The following is a 22,730-nucleotide window of genomic DNA, read 5'->3' as shown; positions in this document are numbered from 1 at the left end:
TACAAATGCCCTCTAAATCCCAACAAAATTCTGAAAAATGTATGTTTCTATATCAGTGGTGCTCAAACTTTTTCATGTCAAGGACCCCCAAAATGATATGTATCTGGTCGCCGACCCCCATCTCAAAATATTGTGTTCCCCCAGAAGGAAAAATGTTAAAAATGTTTGCTTTAAAATAATATATATATTCAAAGATTTGCACACATTTTCACGATTTTTCAAAAATAGCAGATCTACAAGCTCATAGCGCGGCACTCGGTGCCGCGCTATGAGCTTGTAGATCTGCTATTTTTGAATAGCCAAAGTGTAAAATAATGCTTTTTAGCTCAAATCAAAAAATGACACAGATGCGTTCCAAGTCTTAATGGGTTAACAATACAAGGCATAAAGACATACACACTGACTACCAGCTTGCTGCTTTTTATAAAAAAGTATTTTTTAAAGATATTTTAAAATGTGTATTTTGGTGAAGGGACATGACAAACAGATGACAGCGTTCTGTGCGCTGTAGCTCCAGTTCCAGACTCTATGCTGCATTCACACCGTATGGCTGGGCAGACTATAGGTCTAGAGGGGGAAACGGCACAAAGTCAGCACCGCTCAACTAAAGTATATCGGTTTAAAAGTGATTTAACCACTTTAACCCTGGTGTCACACTGTGGGGCGTGTCATAAGCGGGGGAGAAAAGGGAAGATTTTGAAGATTTTTCAAAAAGAGCAAATCTGTATCTGCAAGCTCACACATGAATTAAAGTTCTCAGTCGCCACGACTGATTTCAGTCTTTTGGATTCCATAGAAGCCAGCATGTCTTCCATGGAAGCATGTTGCGCAGCGAAAATAGCCGATCTACAAGCTCTCAATGCGTCTGCGACGCATTGAGAGCTTGTAGATCGCTATTTTCGGTTAACAAGCCTAGATCGGCTATTTTCGGTTAATATTTTCAAAGATTGGAGCATTTCAAGTTGTCAAACTAGCAAAATGTTTAGAAGCGTTTTCCATAAAACCTTAATGGTCTCGGATATGTCATAAAAGCAATGGTTAAAGCCTCAATCTGTGATTTCTTCACCTGGTTGGCAGTATGTAGAACAGCAGGAACAATATTAAAAGATTCATTTTACATATTGTAATTGTTTAGGAAACGGCGCTAGTGTGGGGAGGGCTCCTTTCACACTGTTTCACAAATCACATAAGACTTGGCCATACACATTCTTTCCGTCGTGAGATTTTATTTTGCTTTAATCCATGCTCACAAAGCATGGCGTTGTGACAGTATGTAGATTGTTTTGAAATAATTTAGTAACGTTTTGTGCTTATGTGTGTGTGTGTGTGTGTGTGTGTGTGTGTGTGTGTGTGTGTGTGTGTGTGTGTGTGTGTATGTTTGTGCTTATGTGTGTGTGTGTGTGTGTGTGTGTGTGTGTGTGTATTACAGGAGAGTTGCTGCTGAACCTAGAGCGGCCAGAGGAGGCGCTAGAGGTGTACAGGAGACTGCAGGAGAGGAACCCTGAGAACTGGTCGTATTACCAGGGTCTGGAGAAAGCTCTGAAACCTGGTAAATCTATATCATATATATACTGTATTACTGTACATACATTACTATTCATAGCTGTAAGGGTCATTAGGGCTTTAACTTACGATTATTTCCATAATTGAATGTGTGTGTGTGTGTGTGTGTGTGTGTGTGTGTGTGTGTGTGTGTGTGTGTGTGTGTGTGTGTGTGTGTGTGTGTGTGTGTGTGTGTGTGTGTGTGTGTGTGTGTGTGTGTGTGTTACAGCTAGCATGGAGGAGCGGCACAAGCTCTACGAGGAGGCCTGGGTGAAGTTCCCTAGAGGCCTGGTTCCCAGAAGACTTCCCCTCAACTTCCTCACAGGTACACACACACACACACACACACACACACACACACACACACACATATTTAATCATTTATTTATGTCCACATAAGAGATACAACACAAGGACACAAATATTACAAGGTGCTGTAAAAAATGTACAGTCAGCAAATAATGTACAAATACCCCCACACCCTTCAGGGATACACATACCCCACACCCTACAGGGGTACAAATACCCCCACACCCTTCAGGGATACACATACCCCACACCCTACAGGGGTACAAATACCCACACACCCTTCAGGGGTACAAATACCCCCACACCCTTCAGGGGTACAAATACCCCCACACCCTTCAGGGGTACAAATACCCCCACACCCTTCAGGGGTACAAATACCCACACACCCTTCAGGGGTACAAATACCCACACACCCTTCAGGGGTACAAATACCCCCACACCCTTCAGGGGTACAAATACCCACACACCCTACAGGGGTACAAATACCCACACACCCTTCAGGGGTACAAATACCCACACACCCTTCAGGGGTACAAATACCCCCACACCCTTCAGGGGTACAAATACCCACACACCCTTCAGGGGTACAAATACCCACACACCCTTCAGGGGTACAAATACCCACACACCCTTCAGGGGTACAAATACCCCCACACCCTTCAGGGGTACAAATACCCCCACACCCTTCAGGGGTACAAATACCCCCACACCCTTCAGGGGTACAAATACCCACACACCCTTCAGGGGTACAAATACCCCCACACCCTTCAGGGGTACAAATACCCCCACACCCTTCAGGGGTACAAATACCCCCACACCCTTCAGGGGTACAAATACCCCCCCACACCCTTCAGGGGTACAAATACCCCCCCACACCCTTCAGGGGTACAAATAACAGCGCCTTCGCCATATTTGGCGGCTACCGATAGTAGAAGAGATTCCACAGAATTTTGCAAGCCGTTTAGCTGCTTTTTTTTGGCATCCCAAGTTGTTGGAAGCCTCTTACAACCAACCTATGTACATGGACTAGGCTGCCAGAAGTAGACACAAGTAGATTGCACCTACACACACACACACACACACACACACACACACACACACACACACACACACACACAGGGAAACAACATGTTCTCTTATACAAGTATACAGTAAGTATACAGGTGAAGAATACTGGTTTACCTTATACGTAGCTGATTTTTGGCCCAAAGTTCCCCCCAAATAATTCCCAACCTTTCACCCCTGCACTGTTTCATTGCCTGAGTTACATAAGTGAGGATGTGATATCTTGTTCTTCCAGGGGAGAAGTTTGGTGAATGTTTGGACCACTATCTGAGGTTGAACCTGAGTAAAGGATGTCCTCCTCTCTTCACCACGCTGAAGTCCCTCTACAATGATAAGGACAAGGTAATAATAATAATAATAATATTAATATGTCCCTCTACAATGATAAGGACAAGGTAATAATAATAATAATATTAATATGTCCCTCTACAATGATAAGGACAAGGTAATCATAATAATAATATTAATATGTCCCTCTACAATGATAAGTAGACATGGTACATGGTCATAATAATAATAATAATATTAATAATAATAAGTCCCTCTACAATGATAAGGACAAGGTAATAATAAGTCCCTCTACGATGATAAGGACAAGGTAATAATAATGTTAATATTAATATGTCCCTCTACAATGATAAGGACAAGGTAATAATAATAATAATATTAATATGTCCCTCTACGATGATAAGGACAAGGTAATAATAATAATAATATTAATATGTCCCTCTACAATGATAAGGACAAGGTGATAATAATAATAATATTAATATGTCCCTCTACAATGATAAGGACAAGGTAATAACAATAATTTAGTAAGTCCCTCTACAATTACAAAGACAATGTATGGAAGACTTGGTGCTGTTAGGAAGACTTCTTATAGTTTTCAAATGTTCATTAGCTATAGTTTTAATTCAGTTTTCCAGTTCGGTGTTTAATTTGATTTTAGTTATAATTTACGAGTGCATCGGTAGTTTCAGTTTTGAGAATTGATTAGTTGTAGTTTGGTTTTTATTTAGTTTGAGTTTTCAGTATTAATGAAGAAAGCCTTGATTTATAGTAGATGATATCGGTACGAATACATGACATCACAATGATGGAAAAACCTAAATAATTTGACATAATTTGGCAATTCTATTTACTTCTAGTTAATTTGACATTGTTCATTTTAATAGTTTTTATTTTGTAAGTTAAATATAAGCATAATAACTATATTCTAGGTTTACCACTTAGTGAAGTTTGTTTTGTTCTCTCCTCACACAGGTGTCAATCATTGAGGAGTTAGTAGTCGGATATGAAACGTCTTTAAAAAGCTGTCGAATGTTTAGTCCAAACGGTGAGTGACATTTCTTTACCTTTCAATAATACTTTACCTTAATGTCAAACACACACATACTCCCACGGTCTGTGTACTGTTTATACATGTACTGTAATAAATGAATTGTACTCCAATTAAGGTCATACCAGGTGTGACTTTCCACAGTTTAACTCCCAAACTGTGGAACTGTGGAACTCCCCATTACAGTTAGAACTGCAGATTCACTCCCAATATTCTGCCGTAATCAGAAGACTCACCTCTTCAGACTCCATCTTAACCTGTAGCACTTGACATAGTCTTGACGACCTTGCAGTCTTATTCAAAGGTTATTAATGTAATTTAGATGGAGTGTTATTTAGACAGATGCCAGGTTTATTTGTTGACCTGGTATCCTATAGTTTCAATGTTGTTGAAACATGTTGTTTAGCCTGATGCTAGGTTCTTGGTTTACCTATGATCCTAGTTTACTGAGACACTACACTGTCTCTCTGTATTCTATGATCCTATAGTTTACTGAGACACTACACTGTCTCTCTGTATTCTATGATCCTATAGTTTACTGAGACACTACACTGTCTCTGTATTCTATGATCCTATAGTTCCTATAGTTTTACATCCCAAAACAAACTTGTAAGGCTACTTCTTGGCCTCAACTACAAAATCCATCTAACCCCTGATCATTTTGATAGGATTGGATGGCTTAGGGTTGCGGACAGAGTACAGCAACTTGCTATGGGCCTGGTCTTCAAGATATATCACAACATTGGGATCCCCCTGTATTTGTCAAAATACTTCCAAAATGTTAATGATGTCCACGATCACAATACCAGAGGCAGCTCCACAAACCTTGTCCAACCCTTTTTTGGCTCAACAAAGGGAAGTAACTCGTTCTCATGCTATTCATCAAAAATGTGGAACGCCCTACCAAAAGGAGTAAAGGAGTGTAAAACCCTACTCTCTTTCAAAACAGCCCTAAAGATACACCTTCAGGAGGCTGCAATTGGGAAATGGCCCCTGTCCAAGTCCTAACCTAACCTACCCCCCTACCCCCCCCCCCCTCTCTCCTTCTCCTTTTGTACATATTTCTCACTCTTCATACCAGTAACCTGTAAACTGATTGTATGACATTCTATAGTAGTTGTGTATATCTGTCTGTCTCTTATATGTCATCATGATTTGTGTGCATGGGGATCTCATCTTAAACAAGCTCAGTGCTTTTATGAGTCTTCCAGTTTAGTAGACCTTGTATTGTGAATTTGTACTTCCATGTACTGTTGTTCTCATGTCTTACTAAATAAAGTACATCAATCAATCAATCAGACACTACACTGTCTGTCTGTATTCTATGTGTGTTTACCTTGTTTACTGTAACTCACTGGATGAAGAGCGTTTGATAAATGAATACATTGTAAATTGTAGGGTAAATATTGCACCTCCTTTTGGTGCAATATATCTAACGCTATGTGTGTGTGTGTGTGTGTGTGTGTGTGTGTGTAGATGACGGTAAGGTGGAGCCCCCCACCACCCTCCTATGGGTGCAGTATTTCTTGGCGCAGCATTTTGACCACCGGGGGCAGCAGACTCTGTCGTTGGACTACATCAACGCTGCCATCGACAGCACGCCTACCCTTATAGAACTGTTCCTCATCAAGGCTAAGATCTACAAGGTACACACACACACACACACACACACACACACACACACACACACACACACACACACACACGTAATACTATACTTTTGATGAAGTCGTCAACATTTGAGGAAAGCGATTTTATGAATGACATTGTGTACATTTTTGTTCCCGTAGTTTTTAACCCTATATCTACAAGCTTATAGATGTGTTGTTTGTGTTGCACGACACCTACACATAACCAAGTATAAATCAGACATAACTCTAACTCCGCCCCTAAACCCAACCTGTAAATGCATAATCGAACCCCAACCTGAATCTTTTCCTAAATGTTTCTGTGTATAACTGTAGTTTGAAAAGGTTCTGTTTATAACTGTAGTTTGAAAAGGTTCTGTGTATAACTGTAGTTTGAAAAGGTTCTGTGTATAACTGTAGTTTGAAAAAGTTCTGTGTATAACTGTAGTTTGAAAAGGTTCTGTGTATAACTGTAGTTCTGGGTTTGTTTTGATTGGCTCAGCAGCAGGTTTGAACAGGAAACACACATAGACATGCGGTATAAACGTAGATACCACTGCTGTTGTTCATTATCTGCTTCAATTCTATAGTGTTCCACTTCCAATTGTGTGTCTGCTCATTTCTGTGTTTCATTACCTCCAATTTCACTTGTTTATCCTGTATGAGTTCTCTCTCCTGATTGGATAAAATCAGGAGAGAGAAAGTAAAATATGTGTTTTTGAAATGTAGTATCCGAGTATATACATATAAAGGAAGAATGCTCAAGTAAAGTACAGATACTCAAGATACTTTTACTTAAAGTACAGTACTTTGTTGCTTTGTCCCCAGCATGCAGGGAACATCCAGGAAGCAGCCAGGTGGATGGACGAGGCCCAGGCTCTGGACACCGCTGACCGCTTCATCAACTCCAAGTGTGCAAAGTACATGTTGAAGGCCTGTCTGGTGAAGGAGGCCGAGGACATGTGCTCCAAGTTCACCAGGGTGCGTTTCACTACCACTGACTCACTCACAGGAAACCTTATCTTCATATAACAGGCTCTATGCACAGCGGCCATATTGTAAAGAAACTGGGGGGCCTCTTCCTTACTTCCTTCACAGGTTGTTACCAATGATACTAATGAAGGCTCTGTTCCATTCTGGTCAAACAGAGTCAGGGTGTTGACTCACTGGAAACACTCTGCTACACCAGTGGGTCTCAAAGTGTGGTCCAGGGACCCTCGTGGTTCCTTGAGGGGGTTCCAAATGGACTCCTTACCTGTGTGTAACTCTGAGAGTGTACAAATGGAACCAAATGGACCCTCACGGGTCCATTTGGTTCCATTTGTACACTCTCAGAGTTATGGAGGTCTAATTTCTTTCCAATAGGACTTCTGTTCATAGAGCCTATAGAGCACCGAAGTCTGATGTCATTTACGCATCCTACCTGGTTCGCAGGTTTCCACCCCCGTTCTGAATTCCCATAGACGTGTGTTTCATATCAAATAAGAACTGTGTTCCAAAAATAAACAAATTATCCAGGCGGTTTGACTCTTATGGATATGAAGCATCAACTAACGGTGAGAAAACGATAATGTTACTTCAGCCGAATTTTGACTGTATCAAATATGAGTGACTGACTATCATAAACGATACAGAATCTCCTCCTTGACAATATTGCAGAGACAGTTTGTGTATTTTTGGAACACAATTCTTATGAGACGATTCTATGATGACACAATGTTATTCTCCATAGAGACATTACTTTATGAACCAGGGGATGAACGAGTGACGTCAGGACTTCTGTACTCTTGAGTACCGAAGTCTTGAGTGTATCTTGAGTTTACTCACACTGGCCCTCATTTATCAACGCGGTGCAGCCCAAATAATGAGCGTACGGCGAGATCACCGCACCTTTCGGCATTTATCAATATATCCTGACGTGGGCTTCATCCTACCGTACGCTGAGATCTCACGTCTGGTCGAGACCAGTTGTTGACGTTGGCTGCACCCGTTTATTCCATTCTAGACCTGCTGAGCAGCATTGTTTGACTGTCTGAGAGGCATCTGGACACCTAATCCACTCATAAATCAGTATATCTACACTAATAAATAATCCCTGTGAAAATATAACATTTTATAAAGTAATTTAAACAAACTGCTTTAACAGTCATTCAGATAAGATTGTAGATCTGGCTACATTGAAAATAGCAGATATACAAGCTCACAAGCCAGCGTCGCATCGCGACCCGTTGTGAGCTTGTAGATCTGCTATTTTCAAAATATACAGTGCTTCTGCCGGTGCAACGGCGCTGCTGTTATATTTTCATGGCCACCGGGAGATCAGACATTTAACCCATGGTCCAACACACACCAGCCTTCATTCATTAATGTTCTCTCCAGGCTATCTCTCATTAATGCGGACCGGGACGGGACTCGCCCGTCCGACGGTCCGAGTCTCACTGGGAAATGGGAATAGCCTACATAACATGACGGCATAACTCGAACGCGCACTGCTCGGTATGGGTTAAATACATTAATATACAAAAGTATTCCATTCATGCCGATGTGATTGGTATCATAATATGTCATTCATGTAGGCTACAAGCCTACGTGACAATACGCTACGGGCGTGTGTGTGTGTGTGTGTGTGTGTGTGTGTGTGTGTGTGTGTGAGAGAGAGAGAGAGAGGGGCGTGTGCGTGTGTGACGAGCGAGGGAAACTCTTTCTTATTGGCTTTTCATGATGTCTTCTTTGGTCGTATTCTGGTTCTTCAATCTTCATGTCGTAAAATCGGGGCGTTTTGAGAATATTTAAGGGCGTGTTATTTAAATGACGCTCGGTTTCAGCCGTCACATTTATCAACGCTGGGACCAAGTGTACGCTCGGATCAGCTGTGTAGGATGCGTTGATAAATGTGACTTTGATGTTGGTGTACGGCCGAATATATGGAAAAATATACGCCGGTTTATACGCTGCGTTGATAAATGAGGGCCACTGTGTCTCATTGGTTTCACTGTGGACCGTTCAGAAACTCACCTACCAGTGACATCATCGATGGGGATTCAGAGCTATTAGAAACGACAGCCTTTGTCTTCCTGTAAAGTTATCATGCTGACATAGAAGACATTGTTCTCTTATTAATAATAATAATAAAAAGTGTGTGTGTTTCAGGAGGGGGCGTCTGCTGTAGAGAACCTGAATGAGATGCAGTGCATGTGGTTCCAGACAGAGTGCGCTGTGGCCTACAAGACCATGAACAAGCTGGGAGAAGCCCTGAAGAAATGTCACGAGATAGAGAGGGTGACTGTCACACACGCACGCACACTCACTCACTCACTCACTCACTCACTCACTCGCACTCGCACTCGCACTCGCACACGCACACGCACACGCACACAGAGGGTGACTATCACACACTCAAGGCCTACTGTATATACGTAGTTGACCTTTTCCTCCTCTACGCCAAATCTCTTTGTCAAAATATCAGACAAAAAGTTTCCCTGAGTACACCTAGTAGTTCCCCAAAGTACTTTGTAAAGAGAAACAATACAAAAAAAGGCGAACTAGCTTATCCACCTGTTTCCTAGGCTTGTGTTTTCCACTTCCTGTCGGATTTCATTGGATATCATTAGTCATCTGACCGGTTTCATTGGATTTCATTGGATCAAAAGACAGGAAGTGGAACACAGTGAAAAGCCTAGGAAACGGGTGGATAGATGGGTAGAGGTTGTGGGGTCCCAGAACTCAGGTTTGTAGCAGCTCCTGAGCAGGACCCAAATGATGTTGTGTGAACCCTGTGTGAGACTTGAGTCGTAGTGTAATGTAAACACACACACAACCTGTCCACTACGTAACGCCACACGGTTCACTTGATGTAGGCCTGTCACAATTATTACACAATCGTCTAAAAGTATTTTGTCATATTCGTTTCCATTTGAAACATTTTCATACATTAAAAATAGCAGAAATAGAAGATCTACAAGCTTACAACGCGTCACTTCGTGACGCGTTGTAAGCTTGTAGATCTGCTATTTCTGCTATTTTTACCTTTCTTTTTAAAGTATAAAATGTATTTGTCATATTCTGCCCTGTGCACTTTTTTTTATCACAAAGCCTTAAAGGGCAGCAGAGATGTAATTTCTGTTCATAATGTTCCAATGTTCCATGGCCAAACACACAATTAAATCGTTAATCGCAATTATTTGTGTGACAATTAATCGTCAACTTAATTTGTAATTGTGACAGCCCTAACTAGATGTATGTTAACCACGGCATGTCCTCCTATCCCCTCCTCCTCTCTCCTATCCCCTCCTCCCTCTCCTCCCCCGGCAGCATTTTGTGGAGATCACGGACGACCAGTTTGACTTCCACACGTACTGCATGCGTAAGATGACGCTGCGCTCCTACGTGGACCTGCTGAAGCTGGAGGACGTTCTGAGGCAGCATCCCTTCTACTACAAGGCTGCCTGCACGGCCATCAGCATCTACCTGGACCTCCACGACAAGCCTCTGGCCCACGACGACCAGGAGAGCCAGGCTCACACCGGTGAGACCTCATGGTTATTATTATAGGAATGGTTAACGTCCATAAGTATATCATGCACAGTATACATACATTGCTGCTATGCTCAGGCACCTTAATCTGTTTCTTATCTCAGGTACTTTGTAAATATGTAGATAACTTGTTTGGCCTTCTGTTGTTCTCTTATTTGATCTCCTTCCCACTTGCCCCCCACCCCTCTTCTTCTTCCTCCCCCCCTCTTCTTTCTATGGAAATAAACGTTGCGATGGGAATGATGTACAAAAACAAATTTCACCCACTTTTTTACCTTGTAAACCTGTGATGTGACAATAAACCTGATTCTGATTCTAAACCATGAGACCCAGAACTGACTAAAACTGACTAAATAAACTGACAATTTCGCTCGAAAAATAAAAAATAAAGACTAGACTACAACGACTAAAGAGAGATCCAGTAGAACAAAGACGGGTCATTTTATGCCCCGAAAACAGCCCATTTACAAGATGGACTGTTTTCGACAGCTAGGTATAAATTAGGCATTATGATGCCATCAAGGCCCGCCAAGATAAACTTAAATCAACTGTAGATTTAGTTGACAAAAAAACTAAACTAAAACTAGAAAATGTGCTCCTCGGAGCACAGGTCTCCGCCAGTACTGTTCCTGATTAATCCTGTCTTACCTATTTATATTACATATTGTCACGTGTCACTTGACCAATGTTTAGCTTGGCTGATGGAAGCTCACTTCAAAAAATATAAATGATTTTTTGAAGTGACACACGTATTTATAGGTTTGTATTTTGTCATGCGTCTCGCTAGCCAATCAAAAGCATTGGTCACGTGTCACGTGAAGCTTGACCAATAGACTACCGAAGTCCTGACGTCACTCGTTCATCCCCAGGTTCGTAAAGTAATGTCTCTATGGAGAATAACATTGGGTCATCATAGAATCGTCTCATATAAGAATTGTGGTCCAAAAATAAACAAACTGTCTCGGCGATATTGTCAGGCAGGAGGTTCTGTATCGTTTATGATAGTCAGTCACTTATATTTGAAACAGTCTGTTTCTGGCGAAAATGTAACTAATTCGTCGGAAGTAACATTATCGTTTTCTCACCGTCAGTTGATGCTTCATATCAATAAGAGTCAAACCGCCAGGGTCATTTGTTTATTGTTGGAACACAGTTCTTATTTGACGCGATATTAAAGACGTCTATGGGATTCAGAATGGGGGTGGAAAACTGCGAACCAGGTAGACAAACGAAGGATTTGTAAATTACGTCAGACTTCGGTGGTCTATGTTAGCTTGGCTGAGACGGACGGACACACGGAAGGACAAGAACGAAAACATACTCTCCACCTCTGGCGGAGACAATAAAACATTTCAGAGGACCAGAATATGACTTTTCAAAAGACTGACTGAAACTAAATCAAAATTTGCTGTCAAAATGAACACTGTTTTAAAGTGTAATACCCTTGTGTCCCCCCACACAGAGAATCTGAATGACAAGGAGATGAAGAAGCAGCGTAACAAGCAGCGCAGAGCGCAGAAGAAAGCTCAGCTGGAGGAGGAGAAGAAGAACGCAGAGAAGGAGAAACAGCTGAAAAACCAGAAGAAGAAGAAAGAGGACGACGACGAGGAGATTGGAGGACCTAAAGAAGAGCTGATACCAGACAAACTGGCCAAGGTCAGTCAAAGTACTGAAGACATTAAGACCGGGAACGCATGTGTGTCATTTTTAGATTTATTTGGCTATTAAAAAATAGCAGATATACAAGTTTTTATACAAGCTGCTTTTTTGAAAAATCGTGAAGATTTGTGCAAATCTTTGAATATATATATTTTTAAACCGAACATTTGTAAAATATTTAGTTCCAGGGACCTCCAGAAGCAAATATTTGATTTACAAATGTTCGCTTTATAATATATATATGTATATATTCAAAGATTTGCACAAATTTTCATTTTATTTATTTTCATAAATAGCAGATCTACAAGCTCATAGCACGGCACTCCCTTCGGGGGCTAAACACGACCCACACACTCCATTCACACCACTGACTACCAACAACTTGTCCCCCAACAAAAACACTAGCAGTGTTGATTTTGACAGCAAATTTTGATTTAGTTTTAGTCATAGTCTTTTGAATAAAATTGCATTTAGTTTTAGTCATATTTTAGTCATCTGAAATGTTTCAGATTTAGTCTAGTTTTAGTCGACTAAATATCATAAAATTATAGTCGTCTAAATCTACAGTTGATTTAGTTGACTGTAATGTATTTTGGCGGTGCCTTGATGGCGTCACAATGGCTTATTTTGCACCTGATTGCATGCTGAAAATAGCCGATCTACAAGCTCACAACGCGTCGCGCTGCATGAGCTCTGAGCTTGTAGATCTGCTATTTTCAGAGCGCAACACCCGAGTGCAACCAAACATAAAACGTGTCTTTTAGTTCTACTGGCTCTCTTCTCCATTAGTCCCGCACTAATATTTAGTCTAGTTTTTAATTGTTGACGAAATTGTCACTATATTTAGTCTTAGTTTTAGTCATCGTAGCTTAGTTTTTATTTAGTTTATATTTAGTTTCCGTCAGTGAAAAAAGGTGGTCGACGAACATTTTTCGTCATAGTTTTAGTTGACTAAATCATCAATGAAGTAGTCAAAGTATAGACACTCCTGGTCAAATATTACCTCACTACTAGTGAAAGTTGCTCTGAAATTTGTACTAAAAGTTAAAGTACTGGAGAACTTGCTTTTTAAATATATTAAAAGGTACATGATTTAAAAAAATACTTATGTATTCAAAAGAACAAATGACCAAGTTGTATGAATGCATTGTGTTGTTCAGGTGGAGAATCCTCTGGAGGAAGCGGTGAAGTTTCTGACTCCTCTGAAGAACCTGGTGAGAAGCAAGATAGAGACTCACCTGTTAGCCTTCGAGATCTACTACAGGAAAGGTATATATATATCTACTGTCTCACCACACTCCACAGTATATATAGATCTACTGTCTCACCACATATATCTCGAGCCCTGTTCTTCTGTCTACAGGGGACCCCCTCAAGGACCCCTGAGGGGCAGCAGGACTTACTGAACGCTGATTTACTGAACGCTCAAAATAAACATGTCATGTTGTGTCTTGTGTTTCAGAGACAACACTAACGTTGTCATGTTGTGTCTTGTGTTTCAGAGAAGTTCCTGTTGATGCTTCAGTCGGTGAAGCGGGCGGTGACCATAGACTCCACCCACCCATGGCTCCACCAGTGTCTGGTACGCTTCTTCAAAGCAGGTGAGGAAAAGACCCCCCAAAACACCTCAAATACCCCCCAAAACACCTCAAATACCCTCCAAAAGATATGGTAGAGTATGTTCATACAATAACTAACACAACTGTGGTGATTGTATTTGGTCTCCCTCCTCTTCTATTGAGACATTTAGATCCTGTGTCAGGACTTCAATTCAATTAATTTCAATGTCATCTGACTACATTTGTGCATGGGACCCGGGGTGGAATTCGAGGTGGAACAGGAAAGTTACAGAATAGCTTTAAACCTGCAGTCTGTAACGTTGATGTCAAAGCGCTCAAATGTCATCTTGTGAGGGAGAACAGAAAGTCTGTGATTATGGCAGAGGACAAGTTGCACTTTGACTACCATGCAGTACCTCTTGTCGACCAGTAGGTGTCCTACCAGACCACAGGATATAAAGGTCTCAACAGAAGAGCAGGGAGAACAACTACAACCACGGTAGTTGTATTAGTTATAAGGACCCCCTAGAGAGATGAAGCAGGGACCCCCCACTACATATTGTATAACATATTGTGTTGCAGATTACACTTTTTCATTGATTTCATAGATAACTTCATAGACTTGTTTCACAGCCACTATCATCAGTGTTTTCAGACATTATTTAACCACTTAAAGCCTCAATACTTATTAAACTTGACTTGACTTAAACTTAACTTTGGCTCTGTACTTGGTCTGCTCTTTTTTCCCCTCTACACATAAACCTCTTTGCCAAAAATAGACGATCTCCAAGCTGGAGCTATTTTTGGCTAATGTTCCCCTCAGAATAGAGATGCTAGGGTTGAAGTGGTTAATTGGCAAATTGGCTTTATTCGACCCCCTAGGGTCGAATAAACACAAATAAATAAATAGTCCATTAGATTAAGCTTTCCCCCCGAAGATACATACGGAGCGGTACAGTCTTTAATGACAACTACCATCACACTGTATATAGATTGTATAATGCTTAAGAACTCTCTCCCTCAATACATACGGTCCTGGTCTGTGTGATTATGTCTGATGTGTTTCTGTTTGTCTGCTAGATTATTTATTTGATCACATTTATGCTGCTGTAAGGCCTCCCTTAAGGGGATTAATAAAGTATATCTCATCTCATCTCAAAGTCAGACGGAAAACTACCTCCACCGCAAGCGATTCAGGCGGGCGGTACCGCTCAGATCAGCGGTGATCGCGCCGCGATCATTGTTGTTTTTTCTCCTGCGCGGTGCGATGAAAAGAGAAGCTCACCACAATCCAGCTCGAGCTGCGCGCGTGAATTTCACGGGGCCGCGCCCGCCTGCCTCACCGCCCCTCAACTTCTCTGCGCGTCCCAAATAATGGCCCGCCTCTCATTGAAAATGAATTACATAGGCGCGTTGACCGCTTGCCGTGTGAAAGGACCTTAACTCCACTTGAGCTGTATGTGGGTAAAGTGATGATAATATAAGGACACGTTCAAGTATCTGACAATGTATAAAGTCACCATACAACTGTGATGAGACAGTATTGTGTTGTTCTAAGAACATCGTTTTTTTTCTTTTCCTGAAAAGTTTATATTTTGGACTTGGTTTCTGCCTGACAGCAGATACATGCAGTTTTAAAGTAGCACAGTAGTTTACCCACACTGAGCATAATGGAGCCAGCTGAAGGTCCTCACAGTTGTACTAATGAGTGTGTGTGTGTGTGTGTGTGTGTGTGTGTGTGTGTGTGTGTGTGTGTGTGTGTAGTGGATGAGAGTGCAGAGCTTCCCTCGACAGTGAGGACGGTGTTGAAGCAGGAGATCTCCAGGCTGTTTGGTGACAACAACCCAACCAGTTTTAATAAGAACTACCTGAGTCAGCACTCCAACTCTATCCCACACCGCCTGGCAGGTACGTACCTACCTAATAAAAACTACAACTCCCATCCCACACCGCCTAGCCGATACATAAAACTACACCGTCTAGCCAAATTCCAGTGCCCAAATCTCTGCTCACTCCGCACTCCTCCAGCTTAACCCGGAAATCGTTTGTGTCCCAAATGGTCATTTGCTCTTGGTGGAGCCGAGACCGTAGAGTGATTGAGCTCCCTGAGCCGCTTGGAGGGACAAACAGCGAGTTTACAATCCATCCAGTGTTCACTTCAGAGAGTTTTGAGTATTTCTATGTTTTGATACTTTGTATCCTCCTCCTGCAGCTGCTAAGATGATGGTTTATCTGGAGCCTTCCTCTGACAAGATGGCGTGTGATCTGGCCACGGCATTGGACGAGGCCCTCACTGGGCGGAGCATCCAGGTACCGCCCCTTCCTCCTCAAATACAAAGAATGAATGCACAGTTTATATCCAGAGCAAATCTCAAGTGAGAGATAAACTAGAGCATACATGGGCAACTGGCGGTCCGAGGGCCACATGCGGCCCCCACCTTCACTGCGACCGCAGGTTAATATGGGAATAGTGATTTATTATTGATTTCAGCTGTTATGATTCCAAACATGCAAACATGACCCGCTTTAATTACTTCAGGCTATATTAGTAGCTTAATGACTAGTATTAACTATTTTTATGTCTAATGTATTTGTATTTAAGTTCATAACTAAATGCATTTGAAATTAAATAAAAATATTACTGTTCAGGATTCCAATTCAAAAATAGCAAAAAATAGCAGATCTACAAGCTCAAAACGCGTCGCACTGCAACGCGTTTTGAGCTTGTAGATCTGCTATTTTTGCGACTTTTGTTTGACATAGAATGGTAAAGTACGGCATTAATTTACGAACAAAGTTAAAATTCGGAGATAAGAGTTGTCTGCCTGTGCCTGACAGTATATGTGATGTGTTCCTCTGGAGTGAGTGAGGAAATATAGTGGCCCTCTACATCATAACAGTTGCATCACCTCTGATCTAGATGATAAAATGCAATTACAACCATAAAGCCTAAATGGAAAAACAAGAACAAGAGCTGACATACTGTTGATAAAAAAAGAGAAAATAATATAAGAAGTGTAATGAAATATAATACAGAATACTGTGTCTAGCAATGTGTGTTTTATATGTATTCACTGCAATGTGTTCCATGTGATAAATGTAAAAGTTGTGTTTTTGACTGCAGGGTAAAACATGTCTGGGTTCAGATAACTTGTGTTAAACATTGACTATTATGTTGTTCTTACATTCATTTTATCATCCAAATGAATGAATCTAATGTCTTCTGGGTCCAGATCTGTACTGAGGCTCTGGAGGCGCTGCGCGGCGGTCAGCTGGGCTCCAGCGGTCAGCGGGCGGCGGAGGCGTACCGCGCAGCGTGCCACGCCCTCTACCCCTACACCCTGGCCTTCATGCCCCCCGGGTACCAGCACAACAGCGCCGGCGCCCCCTGCAGCGCCAACGGAGAACTGTCGGCCGACGGAGAGCACGACGACACCGCCAACGACATGTGAGAGAGAGGAGGGGGAGGGGCCTGGAGAGAGGGAGAAGAAACGGAACGAGAGGAGCGAGCGAGCGCGCGCACCGAGCGGGGGAAGGGTGTGTCCACGTGTCCACTATAACGTTGGTTCTCAACGTCGGGGGGGGGGGGGGGGGGGGGTTCCAGGGACCCCCAGGGGTCCTTGAGGGCGTCCCCACCCAAGTTGAATGATGGATAGTTGGGAACCATAATGTACCCCTTTCTACAGTATGGGCCCATCCTGCCTTATATTAACCCATTAAGACCTGAGGCAGCGTCTAAAAAAAAATCGAAATCCTAACAATTTTTCGGAAAAAAATCTAAAAAAAAAATATTTTCACGATTTTTCAAAAATAGCAGATCTACAAGCTCATAGCGCGGCACTCGGTGCCGCGCTATGAGCTTGTATATCTGCTATTTTTGAATAGCCCAAAGACATCTAAAGTGACCAGGTCTTAATGGGTTAATTACCCTTTATGCCTAAACCATTTTTTACTATTTTGAAAAAAACATTTTAAAAGAGTTCGAATAGCCGATCTACAAGCTCACAACGTGTCGATGTAGATCAGATATTTTCACAATAGTACAAAATAGTAAAAAATGCTCAAACAGTTTAGTCATATGGGTTCAGGCTAAATAGACTGTCTAACTCTGAGAGTGTAGAAATGGAACCAAACGGACCCTTACATTTCTACACTCTCAAAGTTATTACATTTACACTGAGGATTTTACTGTGTAGAATAGGGGGGGAGGGATCCCAGAGATCAGAAATGGTATTTAATGGGGGGGGGGTCCTGGAAATTGAGAAAAGGTTGAGACTGACGCTATAACGACACATACAACGTAGCCCCCCCCCCCGCCCCGGGACCTCCCACTGCGCCCCGCTCCGCCCGTTTGTGACTCATCCCTGCATTGCACTGATCTGGATGGACTGAGACGGAGAGAGAGAGAGAGACGCGCTACGGGGTTAAAATAAGACCCTTGTTTTACATTACACAGAAAACAATGCCCTGGCCACATCTAAAAACATTACAGTTGCACTCAAAACGATTGGGACCTCACCGCTGAAAACTAGCTTTATTGGGGGGAAATATGCAAACATGTCAGCTTTCTGCAATAAACAGATCAAACAAGAACAGTTTAAGTATCTCAACACAAATAATATTACCAGTGGTTTCTCTAAATTAAACTCAAAATGCCACAGGATGTCATGACCAGCATATTTAGACACTAGTCACCAAGGGTCTGATTAAATGCACAGCAGCCATATTGGAAAAACAATGGGCCTCTTCCTTACTTCCCTCACAGGTCTTACCAATGATACTAATGAAGGCTCTGTTCCATTCTGGTCAAACGCTCACTGGAAACACTCTGCTACACCAGTGGGTCTCAAAGTGTGGTCCAGGGACCCTCATGGTTCCTTGAGGGGGTTCTAAATGGACCCTTTCGGGTGTGTAACTCTGAGAATGTACAAACCATTTGGTTCCATTTTTAGTTATTATGGGGGTCCTTGAAATAAAAAATCTTGAGAACCACTGTGCTACACTAAATGCAACAGAGCCTTCATTAGTATCATTAACACCTGTGAAGGAAGTAAGGAAGAGGCCCAATTTCTTTCCAATATGACTGCTGTGCATAGAGCCTGTTCTGAGACCGTAACAGTCACTGAAAGTGTCATTTGGTGTTGAATTAGGAGAAACCATGTGGTATTAGTTGTGTGGAGCTAAATTGTCTTTGTTTGATTTGATTGGCTGACAGTTTGTGAGTTTTGCCAGTAAAGCCGATGTAGCCGCGGTGGTCCGAGTCCTTTAGAGGTCAACTGTAACTCAGTACAGTTTGGGGAGAGAAAAGGATTGTGGGTAAATAAAGGTGGGACGATGGCTTCCTGGTTGGAGGTTTTCTACGACGCCATCATGCCCTCTAAACGTTGCATCCTGCTTCTCATGTTTTTAAGAGGTAATTTATATATTACAAACTTGACAAATTTAATTAATAAAAGATAATGTTTGCAAAAAAAAAGAAAGAAACTGTACCAGTGTTAATAGTGGTGGTGTGTGGGGAGGTGTATTCTTTTTCTCTCTTTTCTTTCGGTGTGTGTGTGTGTGTGTGTGTGTGTGTGTGTGTGTGTGTGTGTGTGTGTGTGTGTGTGTGTGTGCCAAACTAAAAGGTTAAAACGTTTTATTTCTCACTGGTTGTCCAATGGGAGAAGAGCGTCTCCAGACACGGCACTGACACACTCATCAAGTCTGAACAGTTATCTGCCCAGCCACAAGACTAAATAACTGACCCTACAAACACCCCCAAAGCTCTGAGAACAAAACCAGCAGGTCCTCTTCCTCTGAATGTTTCTATAGCAGTGGATGCTCAGCTACACAAACAACTAGTTAAACAACAACAGCCACCACAGTGGATATAACAGCCCTAATGACATGAAGAGAATGCAGGACGAAGGCTCAGATGCAGGCATACAATGCTCATTTGGTATGTTCTTGCACTCTATTTCAATGACGTGACGCGCACGTCTCTTAACACCTACACTGCAAGTCACACAATGGACATTTGATATGCATCTAGACTTATTCCTATGTTAATTCACTAGGTGTGAGTCGGGAGCCTTTGTAAGCTTTGTTGAGGTGTGAATTTAAAGTAGTTTTAAATCTATGCGTGTGCCTGCGTGTGCTCCTGGTAAAATAGGTTCCGGCATGGCGTGCAAGGCCGTCCAGTGAGCATTGCACCCCTGCTCAGATGCACATAGTTTTGGGGGCTTCCAGTTCTCAGATGAACGATCTGCTCTGAGGAAGGCTGAGGTCAGCCTGCTCTGAATAATCACCGGCTTCGAATGCTATCAATGCAATCCGCGATTTATCAGACCACCGTTGAATGGGCGAAGTAGGCGACATTCTGACCTACCCGCCATTTATCAGACCATTGGTTCGGGACGGCAACTCGTTCGCTTTTAGCTCGCTCGGTGGTCCCTCACGTGGTTCCAGTTCTCTTGAGACTGCGCGCCGCCGTCATGGTCCTAAACCGAAACTAGCTTTATATAAGTCATCTCCGTCGGTAGGTCAGTATGTCCTGATAACACCCAATGAATGGTCTGATAAAACGTGATAATGTCCCATTCAATGCATAGAGACACACGGCCGGAAGCGGAAGGCCTACAAATTCACGCCCACTTTTGACACTCGGGGTCCGTTAGAACGATGAACTGCAGCTCTCAATGCAATCTCTATGAGAGGCATTGTAAAATACCCTCATTTCACTGGTTAACTACTGAAGCTGTAGCGATTTTTTTTGTGTTCTAATAAACTGTCCCATTTGTTTAATTTATCCTTTTTAATGTCCCATATCTGTCATCTCGATATACTACCCACAATATACTATAATATACTCCATCAGTATGTCAAAACCGCTAGCATCGGAGATTTAGAGTTTAAGTGGTCGCATGGTATATACGTCACGGACGCATCCCTTGAGGTTTTCAATACCCAGAAAACTGGCGAAAGTGTCCGTTTTCAATATGTTTTGGTCATTATCTCTGGAACAGAAGGTCCAATCTGCTCAGTTCAAAGCTTGTTGGATGTGTGACTTTGAGGACATTAAGCACGCAATGACATTTTCGGGTTATTTTTTTAGGGGAGGCGAGATCTTAGTTGGGCAGGCGACATCCTGTCCTGTCTCTACAGTGGGTACACCACTGGTCGGCGCTCGTAAAGGCAGTGATGTCACTGAAATGCGACAACTTGTCTGTCTGCCGTCTACCCTCTGCTGTGTTAACATTATGGGTAACTCGTTAAAGTGGCAAATTAAATGTGAAACACATCAACTATTAAGAAAACAAGAAGATATGTTGACAAAGACACTCCATACATTTGGAAACATATTTGTATTTAAATCAATATCGTCTCCAGTTAATGTAGGAATAATTAGTAGACTAATAATTCTCATGTCCTCTCATAGGGAATGCATTGAGAGCTGCAGTTCATCGTTCTAACGGACCCCGAGTAGCGGCGCTATCTCAAAAGTGGGCGTGAATTTGTAGGCCTTCCGCTTCCGGCCGTGTGTCTCTACTGATAGCATCCGAATGGGGTGCAGAGGAAGGCTGAGGTGAGCCTGCTCTGAATTATCCTTTAGACCTGAGCCCGATAAAAAAAAAAAAAAACGTTTTTATTCAAAAATGTTTAAAATAAATGTTGCTTTATACATAGCAACATCTAAAATGACACAGATGCTTTCCCCGGTTTAAAAGGTATAACAACATATAGGCTTTCCTGCTCTTAATGGGTTCAAAGAAAATGTGCACTTAATTTTTGGAGTGGTGCTATTTCCACTTTGGTGTTTGTTCTTTAAACTAAAGCTCTGAGCTCAGAGCGTGTGCAACACTTTACTCTGAGCGAGTGGTACCTAAACGCTGCATTCTACAAATGTCTTCTAAATCCCAACAGTTCTATATCAGTGGTGCTGAAACCTTTTCATGTCAAGGACCCCCCAACATGATATGCATTTGGCCGCCGACCCCCATCTCAAAATATGTTGTTCCAGGGACCCCCCAGAAGCAAAGATTTGATTCAAAGATCTTCACACATTTTCAAACATTTTCAAAAATAGCAGATATACAAGCTCATAGCGCGGCACTCTATGAGCTTGTATATCTTCTATTTTTGAATAGCCAAAGTGTAAAATAATGCTTTTTAGCTCAAATCAAAAAGTGACACAGATGCGTTCCAGGTCTTAATGGGTTAATGCTCTGTGGTACGACTGTCGCTCACCACTCTACACGCTCACAACACTGTCGTGCAACACAATACGAAGTGAGATTAAAATGTCTTGAACGGCGTTCTCTTCAATACGGAAGCAGATGTAGGAACCAAGTGGACCCTTGGGAATGAAAACCACTCATAGCAGAGAGTAACGTATGACAACGTTCTGTTAACGGGGTTTGTTTTGGAGAAAAAAGAAAAACATTTGTTTATTTCTACTGGATTCTACACAGTCAACCTGCTCCTATTCAACTAAACACATCAGTTCTGAATACAAAACTAAACAAGTTTAATACAAAAGGTTTCTTGAAACTATAGTCTTTCATATAGAATAATATTTGTCGGTCTAAAGGTGTAGTAATGCTAAGATCAGCCATTAGTTCACATTTGATAGCACTCCATTCTTTGACACTTTTCAATATTGATACGATATTGAAGCATATTCCTGAAAGGTGAGAGCAGCAATATTTCATTAATAATGAATGTGATATATAATATACAGTTCACATTACATTTACTATCTGGATCAGAATCTTGTGTTGATATCCGGATCCCTTATGCTCAGTTCATATGTTGTGAATAAATGTTTCATTTGGCAATGCTTGATTTATACTTAGTCGCCTGCCAGTGGACATCAAAAATAGTCAATTTACAAGCTCAAAAATGCATTGTGGGTTTGCAGCTATTTTTGGTGCACGACACAGCATGCACCCTTAAAGGAGCAGTAAGTGATTAGTTTTGGTAAAATTACAGTTTTTGCTATCGAGTGCTATAGTGTTTGTTCAGTAACGGGTTTCCATGTCTCTCCAGCTCTTTGGAGAAAATTATCGTGACCTGAAAAAGTATTTTCTGTTTACCAATCAAGAGAGAGAACCTATA

The 22,730-nt window shown here is 41.9% G+C and overlaps 1 protein-coding gene across 1 annotated transcript in view; it reads left to right on the top strand.

Annotated features, from left to right (window-relative positions):
* The window catches only part of naa15a (N-alpha-acetyltransferase 15, NatA auxiliary subunit a), a 32,409-nt gene extending 13,733 nt beyond the window's left edge, over positions 1 to 18,676 (top strand). The window contains exons 7-20 of the mRNA XM_084085557.1: positions 1,430 to 1,549; positions 1,772 to 1,867; positions 3,152 to 3,258; positions 4,180 to 4,252; positions 5,732 to 5,901; positions 6,712 to 6,864; positions 9,034 to 9,162; positions 10,195 to 10,408; positions 11,879 to 12,072; positions 13,236 to 13,344; positions 13,578 to 13,676; positions 15,399 to 15,542; positions 15,847 to 15,944; positions 16,868 to 18,676. Coding sequence (XP_083941683.1) covers positions 1,430 to 1,549; positions 1,772 to 1,867; positions 3,152 to 3,258; positions 4,180 to 4,252; positions 5,732 to 5,901; positions 6,712 to 6,864; positions 9,034 to 9,162; positions 10,195 to 10,408; positions 11,879 to 12,072; positions 13,236 to 13,344; positions 13,578 to 13,676; positions 15,399 to 15,542; positions 15,847 to 15,944; positions 16,868 to 17,086 — 1,925 coding nt within the window. The 3' untranslated portion in view covers positions 17,087 to 18,676. The remainder of the gene's footprint in view (positions 1 to 1,429; positions 1,550 to 1,771; positions 1,868 to 3,151; positions 3,259 to 4,179; positions 4,253 to 5,731; positions 5,902 to 6,711; positions 6,865 to 9,033; positions 9,163 to 10,194; positions 10,409 to 11,878; positions 12,073 to 13,235; positions 13,345 to 13,577; positions 13,677 to 15,398; positions 15,543 to 15,846; positions 15,945 to 16,867) is intronic.
* The last annotated feature ends 4,054 nt before the right edge of the window (positions 18,677 to 22,730 follow it).

Source organism: Gymnoscopelus microlampas, assembly GCF_963454915.1.
Source record: "Gymnoscopelus microlampas genome assembly, chromosome: 18".
NCBI lineage: Eukaryota > Metazoa > Chordata > Actinopteri > Myctophiformes > Myctophidae > Gymnoscopelus > Gymnoscopelus microlampas.
This window is presented reverse-complemented; position numbering and strand designations above follow the sequence as displayed.